The sequence below is a fragment of the Nyctibius grandis genome, chromosome 8 (assembly GCF_013368605.1).
Source record: "Nyctibius grandis isolate bNycGra1 chromosome 8, bNycGra1.pri, whole genome shotgun sequence".
NCBI classification, from domain to species: Eukaryota; Metazoa; Chordata; class Aves; order Nyctibiiformes; family Nyctibiidae; genus Nyctibius; species Nyctibius grandis.
Genome location: NC_090665.1, coordinates 4,393,387 through 4,406,229, shown reverse-complemented (window position 1 = coordinate 4,406,229; position 12,843 = coordinate 4,393,387). Strand labels below are relative to the sequence as shown.

Genomic DNA, 12,843 nt, shown 5'->3' with positions numbered 1-12,843 from the left:
ATATTAAGCCCGTTGAATTTTTTTTGCTGTAACATTGAAATATTAATTATTAACTTGACCCGTGTTCTAAAAGGATTTTGGTATGAGAAAGCCTTTCATAAATTGATAGTCAAAATATTCAGTCCTGCAAGAACAACCACACAAGTAAACCCCTTTCAAGATGAAAGCTAAAACTGCTTATTCAACAAAATATCTGATTCATGTAGTCTGTCTTTATCTGAGTGGTTCTTTGCTTCCAGTTCATAGTATTTGTGCTTTGATTATGGAATATACTAGCTTAGGAGTTCTGAAAATACAAGGCAGATCCCACTGATGTATAAATACAAGCACAGAAGTTAGTATAGTAAGACAAGAAAGTCTTTGTCCTATAAAGTGTATTTCAGGAAAGATGATAGGAGAAAATTTTAGGTAATAGGAAGTTAAACTGGAACCTGTTCTGGCAGGAGCTGGGAGAGGCAGAGATACAGTAGGATGGTTTCTTTGTTAAAGCAGAAACACACTTTTTTGGAACTGAAATGATGTATTGGCATGTAATTTTCTCAGCCAACAGGCTCATTATGATAACATGGACCATGATATTGTACAAGGGGAAGAAGAGCAAGGCATTCAGGAAGAGGAAGGAGGTAAGATAAATTTTATGTCCCTACCACATTCACAGGTTTGCTGTACACTGCCTTTCGTGGGAGATTTTAATATTATTGCATATCCAGCTTGGATTCAAGTGAAATATAAACTTGCAATTTAAAACCAGAAGCTCAAATAACACTGACTGAAGTGACTGACTGAAATACAGGTATTACTAAAGATCATATCCACATTCCAGAAAGGAAAAGTGTCCTTTGGATTGAGCTACTGGGGTAGGGCTTTGTGGATCTAGGTTACGTTCCTGGCTCTGCCTAGGATTTTGTTTGATCTCTTCAAATTACATAATTGTTCAGTGTTGGTTTCCTACTAGCAGTAAAATTCTGTTTGCATTATCTGGTTAGGTAATGCTCTTTAGGGAAAGGCTGCCTCCTGCTAAAAGCACGTATGGAAGCTAGTATATAGGAGACTTTCTTAAAAGGGTTAACTAGAAACTGCTGTAATACAATAATAATATCAAAAATTTGTCAGCTTATGAACGTGACAACCAGCGCCAGGATGAAGGTGAAGATGATGATCAAAATAATGCAAATGAACAGCAAGAACCCGAGCATCAAGTAGAAAATCAGCAGGCTGATGAATCAGTGAGTATGAATTAAGATGCTATGGATTGCAATCGTTACTAAAATGAAACCCCTTAAGTCTCATCTAACATAATTGCGCATTACAAAAATAAGATGAACCAGAGGTCTGCTAGGAAGACAAGACTGACAGTAAAACTACATCTACGATCTATTTAAAGTTGTCCTTACTGATTTGGGACGAAATCAAAAAAGGTTTCCTTGTTGGAAGCAAGTTGCTTTTGTACATTCCTTTGATCTGTGCTTTAGGGGCAATAAAGATTTGGACTTAGCTGGGACTTGAACAGGTAAACTTGGATTCAAAAAAATAACAGGAGTAACTCATTGGTGGTCAGTCAAAAAGAGTGGTGATGCTATTTTTCATACTGTCATTAGTTAAGAGGGTAAGAGCCACCTCAATAGCCACTGAAACCAGCTGGGTTTAGTACAGAAGTGTGAGATCTTGAAAGGGAACATACTTCAGCACTGAACACAGCCACGGTATCGACTGCAGAGATCTGGATGCAGGAGATTCAGTCCTGTGCCTTCCCCCAGGTTCCATCTCACTTGGCGTTGTGGGACATCAAGCGTTATCATCTTCACTCCCCTTCCCCTCAGCTAGTTAAGTTGTATAGTAAATATTTCTAAAGGATCTTTAACTTGTCAGCTATAAAGATATCAGAAATGCTTTTACTGAATGATAAGCAGAAAGAAAATTATTGTTTTCTGAATGACAGAGTATGATGAAAAGTGAGTGTTTTCTTTTATTATAAATGTAGACAAGGGCAATATTGCAGGACAGACTGGTACTGAAAGATCACATCAGCTCTTTTGAGCCACGAGCATTTAAACTCTTATCTTTTTTCACGTGGTCTTATCAGGCATTGTCAGTTGTCAGATAGGTACTAAACAAAAGGAGTTCAACAGCCTACGTGAAATAAGTCATCAGATCCAGTCCAGCTTTTAGCAGGCAGGTGCCCATGCTGCAGTTCTGTCGGTGTTCAGTGCTGAAGTACTTTTTCTTTCAGGAACTGACACTCCTGTGTTGGCTGGGGTTTAATCTAGTGACCCTTGGTGCCTGTAGAGAGGTTCCAGCTGGTTTCAGTGGGTGTGGAGTTGGCTCCAACATAGCTCACAGTAGGGTGGCCTTCCAGTGAAATAGAATTTGACTGTGAGATAAAAATATGTATTTAACATTCACTTCTGAAAATTACAGAAGGCAGCCATGGAAGATGTGAATCCTGCTGATGACCCCAACAATCAGGGAGAAGATGAATTTGAGGAAGCTGAGCAAGAGAGAGAAGAAAATCTGCCAGATGAAAATGAAAAGCACAAGCAAACCAGTCAGAAACAAGGACACCCGGGAATGGAAGAGCACCTGGTGGTCAGTAAAGGGGGAGGAGGCATCTATAAGTCCTCTTTAAGCACAGTGTAGCACAGCTTGGCGAGAGAACACTGAACTGGGATTTTTAAAGATCTCTTTTAAGCCATATATGACATGTGCAGGTCAAAGTGGGGAATGACTCCTGGTGACACACTGGAATGTCTTTCATCACTGGCTCTGCTCAGCAAGGTTCTGTCGTCTTGTAGTTCAGGGCCCCTGTATTTACCTTCACACAGGCCCCTGCAAGAACAATCTTCATGTTCATACAATCTTCATGTCTTTGCACAAATCCCTTCTCTGCCACTTCCCTGCCATCAACACTCAGTCAACTGTAAGCAGTGGTGTCACTTGCCTTCTGAGGCCGTTCCAGTGAATGCTGCGCGTTTCAACTGTGTTTAAACTGTAAACTCCTCTAGGCAGAGATAATCTGTATTTTCATGGCATTGGTCTTTAATGGTATGAATATTTCATTGTCTTCCTGCTTAGTATGGAAAGTCTTGCTTTATTCTGTGAAGTAATTTTTATTATAATCATTCTGCTGTCTGTTTTTTAATTTAGGGCAGTTCTAAATCACGTAGCCGGGCTATCATTAATGCTAATGAACGCACTATAACTCCTTATGCTATTATTGTTACTTTGGCTTTACATAAAGTTTTGGTTCCAGAACAAGAAGCTTTAACCTTCAGTCTTCTAAAGTTAATTGGCATGCACAGAGAGCTAAATCTTTATATGATCTTTCTGCAGATGGCAGGAAATCCTGACCAGCAGGAAGATAACGTGGATGAACAATACCAGGAAGAGGGAGAAGAGGAGGTAAGAAACGAGACATAAGGCATGTGTGGACTCAGGTAGCATAGGGCATCTCCATTAACCTTCAACACTGGTATCTCTCTGTAACTGCAAAACGAACCCAAATCACTTTGTCTGACTTTATGAAACCTAGGAAGTCTTTGCCATTACTCTGCTGTCCACTTCTGGACACTTCTAGTGTTATTCATGCTTATATGCTGCCATCCTTTAGTCTTCCATGTGACACGGTATTAATTGTGCCATAATTGAAAAGATTAAGCCATTCACAACACAAGGAAAAATTCCTGAAAACCTCATTAACTAACTTCGCATCCTTAATCACACGCTGCTGTTCTGGGCAAATGGCTTCCTTGGCCAGTTACTTCTCTTTAGCTCTGATTTATCTGTGCTCCTCCTAAGCCATCCCAGTTCTGTAAGCCCCTACTATTCCTGGAGTCGAACAGTCGGGAAGCTGTTAGCACCTTGCTTTGAACTGGAGGAGAAAAGGAGGGGAAGGGACCTTTTCCTTCCTATGTTGAATGGCATGCTGGTTATGCATGCGCCAGCATAAGCTGCCCTGCAGTTCTTCGATACATACCTCATCAATTGCTCCTTTCTACTTCATACATAATGATTTACAAAAGGCAATAGAAACAGCTACTCATTACTCCCTTATGGGGAGGCACTTTGTCTAAATTAGCTGGTGTGCACTTAGAATTCACCAGTTCAAAATGAGGGTACTTAAATCAAACCAGGTCATTAGGAACTGGGAAGAGTTGGCCTTTGGCAACTACTCTTTGGCTTACAGGAAGCAATTTAATACACATTTTGAAAAGGACTATGACCAGTGTTCTTACTGGAAGTATGAAAGAGTGAGCAGTGATCGAATGAGCAATCAAGAAGGAGTTAAGATGCTGTAATCAGGAATAGTTTCTTTAGTAGGGTTGACCCAAATATTACACATTGGTGCTGTTCAAATCTTTCCCATATATCCCTCAAGGTGACCCAGGTTTGATGGCTGCCCTTCTGCTGGCAGCCATACCTAACCCCAAAGAATGTGTTCAGAGGCAGCTTTGCCTCCTGTTGGAGGCAGCTGCTGAATATCCTCTCCTGCTGCTGATGATGTTGAGGAGGCTGTTGCTGCTGCTGTTCAGGAGAATGTGATACAGGTGCTAGAGGGAGGGAGCTCTGTGAAAAGCAGCAGTCTTATCCTCGCTCTTTGTGGCAGGGGTAGGTGGCAGCACTGAGTGGCGAATGCTTCCCAGCCAGGTGAAACAGCTTTTTTTCCATGGGGAGAGGTGTGTGGCCTTGTGGCAGCATCTTACCCAGCTTGCAGGACACCATTTGGAGCAGATTTGTGTAACACCTCTTTCAGATTTGCACCTAAGCATAAAGTGATGTGGAAGCAAGGGAAGGTGCTGACATACAAGAAAGAAGTGATAGATAAGACGTGAACATCTGGAAAACAGATCAGTGTGCCTCCTTCTCTCTTCACCTATAGAGTTGGAAGAGATGATTTTTCACTCCCGATCCCCCTTTGCTTTTGTGTGGTTTCCCAGGAGCAGCTGGCAGGAGGATCGCTCAACTGCTGGGAAAACATGGGCAAAGTTGCCATTAAATACCTCCGTTGTGTATCAGAACTGAAGTAGTTCTAGGAGTCCACAGTGGGCTGGAAGTGTCGGTAATGACTTTGCTGTGTCATGACACTCTCCCTATGAAGGACAAGGAGAAAATAATACATATGGAAAGTCAAAACATGGAATGGGAATGGAAATATGTTTGCTGATGATGAGAGGGTCTGTGAAAATTGTGGTTACAGTTAAATATGCTCTGGGAGGAAGTGAGTTTCCTGATGGTTGGGTGGTGGTTTATTTTTTTCCTCGTTTAACCTTTCCATGCCCTCTTCTCCCTTTCTTTTGAGTGTTCATTCTGTAGAAGTATAGCTGCAAAAATGTGTACATTTATGCCACAGGCTACTTTTCTAAAGGAAATTAAAATATACAGAACATCTCTGTGCTTTGTAGATCCAGGAGGATTTGACTGAAGAGAAGAAACGAGAACTGGAACGCAATGCTGAAGAGCCATATGGTGAAAATGATGAAAATGTAAGTACTGGGTAAACCCCCACACGCAGTGACATGATCAAACACTGAACATAGCTGTGCTCATGTCACAGTGACATGACATAATTGTTGTCGCTTGCTTTAGATCATAGGCCTTCAAATTTCACGCTGTCCCAGCTTCCTTTTGCTCATCCTCCCCCACCCATTCTTGCTGCCTGGAGGCCTTTGGAAATCTTCTCCTGTTTCTGTCCATCAGCTCTAGTGACTCCAGCTCACAGTCACTTTCCCTTTAACTCTCATTCCCCCAAAATCAACTATAAGGAAACTGGCAGTTGCACTGAATCTGTTGTTGTTTTTGCCCATCAGGCAGATGAAAAGAATAATGGAGGGGCAGATCAAGAGCAAAAACTGCAAGAAGAGAACAACCAGAAAGAAGTTCATGAAGAAAATTATGAGGAGGAAGAGGAGGAGGAGGAGGAAGGCAGAGCTGTTGCAGCAAAAACTCGTAGACGAGGGGAGATGTAGTCCTCTTTTCTTTTGCAGCACACAAATTCCTGGTTTGGGGTTTTGTTTTGTTGGGGGTTTTTTGTGGTTTTGTTTTTTTTTTTTTTTTTTAAAAAAAAAAAAACCCAACAAGTTTTTTGGGATATTTAATTTCCAAACAAAGGTTGTATTTTACACTTTGTTTTTCTATTAGATGCTCTCATACGTTTATACGGATACGGTATTTTGATACTCTAGATTAGGATTTCTTTTCTATTACAGCTGTACATAAACAGACATATAGGTTTAATTTTTTGTAATTCTGGGCATGTTTTATAAAGGCCATTTTGGAATACACTTCCACCTTGTCCAAGTCCGGCCATTTTGGAATACACTTCCACCTTGTCCAAGTCCCACAGAGACACTTGGTCTGACTTCAGATACATTCAATATCTGAGGGAATATATCTAGTGCCTAAACCCAGTTGCCATTAGCCACTCCAGCTCTCATTGTCTTCCATGACACAACTTTGGTGACCAATGGCTGGCCACACGCCCCATCCAAGGCACGATCTGCGGTGCTCGGAGAGGCCCAGGGGTAGTTTCAGTCATCATAAGCTCATGAGATTCTTCAAATCCCTGAAGATAAGCACATGCCTAGCTATTTGCAGGACCAGGCCTTTTATAGGTGCAGAACACTTATAAAATATGCAAGTTTTACAAGCCTTCAAAATACAGCCAGGTTAATAGCTGTTAATTTTGGCAGCTGTTTATATACAGTTAAATTATGCATTTATTTTAATGAGCATACCTAGGTACTTCAATGACACGCACTACATAGCAGCTGATGCAAAGGATGGGATGCTGAGATGAGATGTGAGCTAGAAACCAATTTAGACTTGAAGATCGATTATGCCAAATCAAAACACTACAGCTGTCACTTGGATGAAGATTTACAGAAAGAACAATAAAGTACTTGACCTGAGAACTATAATGACATCACCTCGGTGACATGCTTTGTGGAGACTGCAGAGAGGGTTAAGGCGTCTTAATGAGTTGACATGATTGGTGCAAGATGTTGAACTAAGGCCTTTACCTTCTTTTACTTATTTATTTTGAAGTCTATGCTGGAAGGATTTCTGTGTCCCCTCGTGTGAAAATCAGACTGGAGACAAATCCCACAGAACCGTTTTGAGCAGCAAACATCTCTAGCACTGCGTGCTGAAATGTATTGGGGGGGGGGGATGCAGGAACTGTGCCTTGGTTGGCTACTGTGACCATAACCACAGTGCGTGACCACCTACACTATTTGTGCTGGTACAGACCCTGGGTATTTAATCCTTGTTAAAAGGAGAAGGGGAATCTGGATTTCCTCGGCTGCCCCATTGCTGGAAATGAGGCGCACAGAAGCTCCCCATGAAAGTATGGATTAATATATAAAAGGAGAGCGTTGGGGATTTTTTCCCTTTTTTAATACCAATGCATAGCAAGGTTTTTAGTTTAACTTTTTATATGAATGTAATTTAATTCATTTTTCTACTAACTCTGTTATATTATGTTTTATAGTTGGTTTCCATTCTTTTTGCAAATTTTGCTAATGTCCCAGATCCAGTGCTTATGTTTCATAGGAATATTTTTGTCAGCAAGTATTTTGGGTTTTCTAGTTACCATAAATCAGATTTATCTTATGTATAAAAAAAGTTTACATGATACTGTAAAATGTATATTATGTACATAATCTTCAGAATACAATTATTTTGGTAAATTGGCCTGTATTTTTAATGTCATGGTTGCAGTATTTAATTATTTGAGGCATAATGAGACTTGACTGCAGTCAATAAACTAGAATATAGGTACTGATCTTTCACGAGTGTGGTGGTTTGTTTTAGTTTCCCTCCTGCTGTGTTCAGACTCAATGGGGCACAGCAGAGACAAGCAGAGAAGGGGAGGGAGCTGGGAGCCACAGTGGCATTTTCAGGGGAGCGGAGCAGGGTTGGGACCAACATTAGGGATTTTGGCAGTTTGGGTGTCTGTAGATGTGCTCTTAAGTTGTCTTAGACGTCCTACTACCTAAGACAAATTGAAAGGTCGGTCAAGAGGATCATAGTAGCATCCTCTAGCCATAAAATCCATGAAACAATAACACTCCATGGAAAAAATAAAACCCAGTGGAATTCATTCTGCAGGAGTTTGAAACCGCTTGCAGGCTGAAAGCCACCAGCAGCCAGCACCGGCGTGCAAACATGCTTTGTACCCAGGTTTTGCCCAAACCTACTAAATGCCAGCCTGCTAACTCATGTTAGCAAAAATGTGAGCTGGATAGCTCTGCTTTACAGCAAACGTTAAAAAATCGCTGTGATTAGGAATGAAACACACGGATGCACTTGTCAGTGAAGTGCCAACTAGTTTCTGACCAGTTTTGTCCACTTCTGCTGCAGGTTTTCCCAACAAAGGAGCCGCAGAGCAGTCATTGCTAACAACAGCCTTCACTCAGCTTTTCAAGTCTGAGCACGTAAAGTGTGTTTACTGTGTGCACAGAACTTCTTATGCTGCTACATGCAGGAAATAAATTTATATTATTACAGCCAAAATATTTGCAGGTGAAGAGAATGAGAAACCCAAAGCTGCGTATCCAGAGCAAGATAAAACGTTGCCTTCAGTACACCTGACACATCAGCCTTCAAACAGGCTTCCCTTCCCTTCCACAGTTCTTGCTTTAATAGTTCTTGCTGGTTCAAAGGCAAAATTATTCATTATTTTCTCATCATCATCACTTCTAAAGGGAATAAAACACCAAATATCCTTGCCATATCTACTAAGAGAGTATTTGTAAATTGTTATTAGAAGTTCAGCATATTAAAGGGAATTATCAGCTCTGTCATAGTCAGGGATTCAGCTGACAAGATTAGCGATGCCTCTACTTCTTCCTCCACGCTGAAATACACAATAGAAAATTCACAGGCACGTTGATGTCAATAACCTGTGATTCCTTGAAACACAGTCACTGCACTGTAATAAATATTTTGTTCTCAAGCCTTTTTTTATCTGCACATCTCAAACCATTTTACAAAAGTGCTAAACCCCATCTTAGAAAGAAGCACAGAGGCAAGGCAGTGCGAGTGATTTGGAAAAGGTTTTTGAGAGGAAACCTGAGAACAGAGACCAGATTGGGGCTGAGCTTAGCCCCAAAGTCCTCCTGATCGTGATCACCAGTACTAATCTGTATCTTCCACACGTTTGCAACCACACAGCAAAATTATTTTATCAGTGCAAAAATTATTTTGCAACAGACTTTCAACCTGGTGCTGATCTCTCACAGTTTTATTCTTACAGCCCTTACTTGCACGAGTTCCTAGCCTTCCTTTGCACCACCTCTGATGTCAGCTGCGGCCTATGTGTTCCCTTAGCTCCACATCTGCATTTCAACTGCACAAATTAATGCTCCACCAAAATTTCAGAGGTGGCAAAACTATCAGGACTTTTTTCATTGTAAGCGCTATGTATATCAGCCACATGCATGACAAAATGCCTTGATAACACTCATGGTGCCCTCAAAGCCACCAGAGCAGACCCTCCCGCCAATGTCCACCACAGAGCTAACTGGCCAGAAAAGCTGTTGTTTTCATAGAGTTGCCTTTAGTGATGAATCGACACAATTCCCAGCATTTTCATAGCCCTACAGACTTCCACAGGATGCCCACAAACAGCTCTGCTGCTTCAAGTTGGGTAGGAGTCCCGTTCCCAACCAACCATGCCAACATATGAATGCTGCCTTGCTTGTGTATCTGTGCTAACTGGTCCATCTCTGTGTGCCATTTACATACTCCCTCTCCTTATCAGGGATTTTGGTTCACATCAGAAATAAGTTAGCAGTTACTCTCCTGAGAGCTCATAGTCATGTCAAAGCCAACCATTTTACGTTTGTCCAGGAGGTGCAATTAAGACCTTAACTATGAACTGAAGTAGATAGAAAAGGTGAGCTTTAGTGAAAGGTTAAACTTCACAGGGGGTTTTATACACTGCCTTATGTCAAGGGAACAAAAAATAGTCCTAGATGGCATTTTGGGAAAGGCAGCATCCTTAATTAATGAACAAAGGAAATTGTTAGCTGTTCATCAGAACAAAATAGCCAAAGTTGTGTAAAAATGAGATTATTAAATTAATTCACAGACTCTTTGGGATACGTTATTCCACTGGTGCCAAAGAAAATGGCAGGACCTGCAGTTTCTCCCTGACCTGTAGAAAAGACAAGCTCAATCTTTCCTGGCAGAAGCTGCAAAGTACCTTTCTAAAGGAGTAATTGTGGTGAACAACCAAGGCCAGCCCTGTGCAAGATACTCCTGATTGCAGAAGCCCCGAGCTGTCTGCGTACAGGAGACGCTGCAAGTTGGATGTGAACAGCCCTCCCATGTTACAGGGAGCCAATTTTCTGGTCATTTACAGTGACAGGTGAGATATGAGATTGCTCCTATATATTAAGCTGAGATGGTTTGTAATACTAAACAGTGTCCTCACATCCAAACAGATCCCACCTGGATTTAGCTTTAATAGTAGTTTCATACTGTCATGCCAAAGAATAAAATCAGTATCTGGGAAGACATAGAGGGGATCAGGGTACTCAGAGCACAAATGGCAGGTGGGCTGTTGCCAGGCTCCTCGGCACACCTCCAGCATGGTCTGTTCAGAGCAACAGCAGTGCCAAAGAAAACTGCTGTATTTAAGCCATAGCTAGCCAGGGCCTGTGCCAGGAAACTGATGTTAAAGAAAGATTAAAGGAGTTTTCTATTTCACCACAGGAATAACCACCAGGTATTAGAAATGAACATATGCAAATGCCTATTGCAGCAGCTACGCCTTTGAAAGTTTAAGAGTGGCCTCATGGCAAGTACTGAGCATCACAGGTGTTCCATCAGCCACAACGGACAAGCTCAATTCAGCACCAGCCATCGTGCTGGAGCACCCCTGGGAACCCAGGGGATACAGAAGGGACCAGAGGAGGTGGGCAGCAGTGGAGTAACTGGAGCCATAGCCAGGGTTACCGTGCCAGAAAAGGTGTAGGGATGAGGGACATAAAACCACATGAAACCAGATTTCATTGGCTCTAGTGTCCATGGAGCAATTTGTGTTACCTTGAAATTATACAGGTATGTATGAAGAATATACAGGTATACAGAAATATATATTACATAAAGAAACAGTTTGTGCTGAATTGTATCTACCTGAACAGTGGGAAAAGACTCTTGTAGATGAGCTATTCCGAGTTTCCAGCTATTGCCTTTCTCCTGCAATCCAAGTTAGACCTTTCTGAATATCTACATCATACCAGCCTCTTTCACCAAAGAGCAATAACATTACATGGCACAGAAGAGACAACTGCACTCCTTTACACTCCTTGGGCTTCCAAACACTCTAGAAGAGATGGAAAAGGTTCCACTTCTTGCTTTAGCAGTATGTCAGGTAGCCATGTTATCAGATTGATTTGCTTGTAAAATTAGGGGATGTGGTGCAATAATGAAAAATGTTGAGATGTTTCCAATCTCAAGATCAATATTTTAATGAGCTTTAAAATAAATTTGTTAGAAATAATGCTGGAATTGAAGAGAGTCTTTGTAGAAGTGTTATAATTCACAGTGATAAATGTGCAAAGCCAAAACCCATGTTATTCCTAAGACATTGAGATTTATTCTGGAGAAACGGTCTTTAAAATTCAAATATTGGACAACCTGAACCCTTCTGCAGTTTAAAAATAATAGAAAAGTTTAGAGAGGAATTTCACATAAACTCTACCAGGAAACATACCCAGCTCTGCTAGCCCAAAAACAGAAAAACTAAGAGATCGTGTGGGTTATTTGGTGCTTCTGTTCAAACCAAGGTGAGTCAGTGCAAGTATGAGGGAAGAAGCCATGTCATAGTTTCTAGCCTTGCTTCGATTTTCCATATTGATTTTGACTGTAACGCAATTAGTAGTTCACCAGGTTATTCTGCATGGCGGTTCCACACTGCCAGACATTCCCCTTAGGGCTTGTCCTCACAGCAAATGTCATTAAATTCACAATTTACCTTAGTGCCCACTACCTTCCCCATCCAGACAAACCTTCACGTCATAGTGCTTCAGTTAACATGAAGAACTATTGGACCACCACTACTTAAATGTGACACTGAGAGAAAACATCATTTTCCTGTCCTTTCACACCCTGTTTTTGTTTATACTGTTGAGGTTTCCTGCCTTTCACAGTTGTTCTTAGGAGGGCTGAGTTTCCACTTCTTCGTGTAAATCCACACGAACGGCCCTGCTACCTCAGATCTTCCTTTATGCACTAAATTGCTTTGTTGAGCCTCATGGATTTAAGCCCTTTGCAGATAATGTCACCGTTAGATTAATCTAAACTCAAAATTTGGGCTGCATATATCGAATCCACATTGTTAGTGGACCATCTGCATCACAGGAATTATAATCAATGTCATAAGGAGTGAAGGGACGAAGGGAGTGTTTTCATCTTGTTGGACAGCAAAGGTTTCCCATCTCAAACTATTAAATGTTATAGTACAGAAAAAGAAGATGAGATTATTTGAAATTCCTCTGTATCTTAGCAAACTGCTGAAGCTTCATGGATATTTTAAAGAGCCCTGGCTTCCTAGAAAAGTTCCTTGGTTCTCTTTGGTGTGCTACAGATGTGGATTTTTTCATACCAGGTACAGCATCACAGATGCATGGTTTAAGATCTAGCATGGACTGACTGTATTTTAAGCATCAGGGGGGGAAAAAAAAAAAAAATAATATCACCATTGATCTTTCTATACGGCAATCCCACGCCTTGCTCAGCTGGTTCATATGAAATTGCAATATTTCTGGGTTCACAAATTGCCAGTTCTTTTTGCAATTAACATTTTCTGTAGCCAAATACACATTTACACAGAACATG

General features: G+C 41.2%; 1 protein-coding gene across 2 annotated transcripts in view; it reads left to right on the top strand.

Moving 5' to 3' along the window:
- GOLIM4 (golgi integral membrane protein 4) overlaps positions 1-6,046 on the top strand; it is a 30,332-nt gene extending 24,286 nt beyond the window's left edge. For both annotated transcript variants that reach the window (XM_068406198.1, XM_068406197.1), the window contains 6 exons: positions 544-623; positions 1,114-1,226; positions 2,419-2,586; positions 3,331-3,399; positions 5,400-5,480; positions 5,805-6,046. In XM_068406198.1, the coding sequence (XP_068262299.1) occupies positions 544-623; positions 1,114-1,226; positions 2,419-2,586; positions 3,331-3,399; positions 5,400-5,480; positions 5,805-5,963 (670 nt within the window). In that variant the 3' untranslated portion in view covers positions 5,964-6,046. The remainder of the gene's footprint in view (positions 1-543; positions 624-1,113; positions 1,227-2,418; positions 2,587-3,330; positions 3,400-5,399; positions 5,481-5,804) is intronic.
- Positions 6,047-12,843: the final 6,797 nt, after the last annotated feature.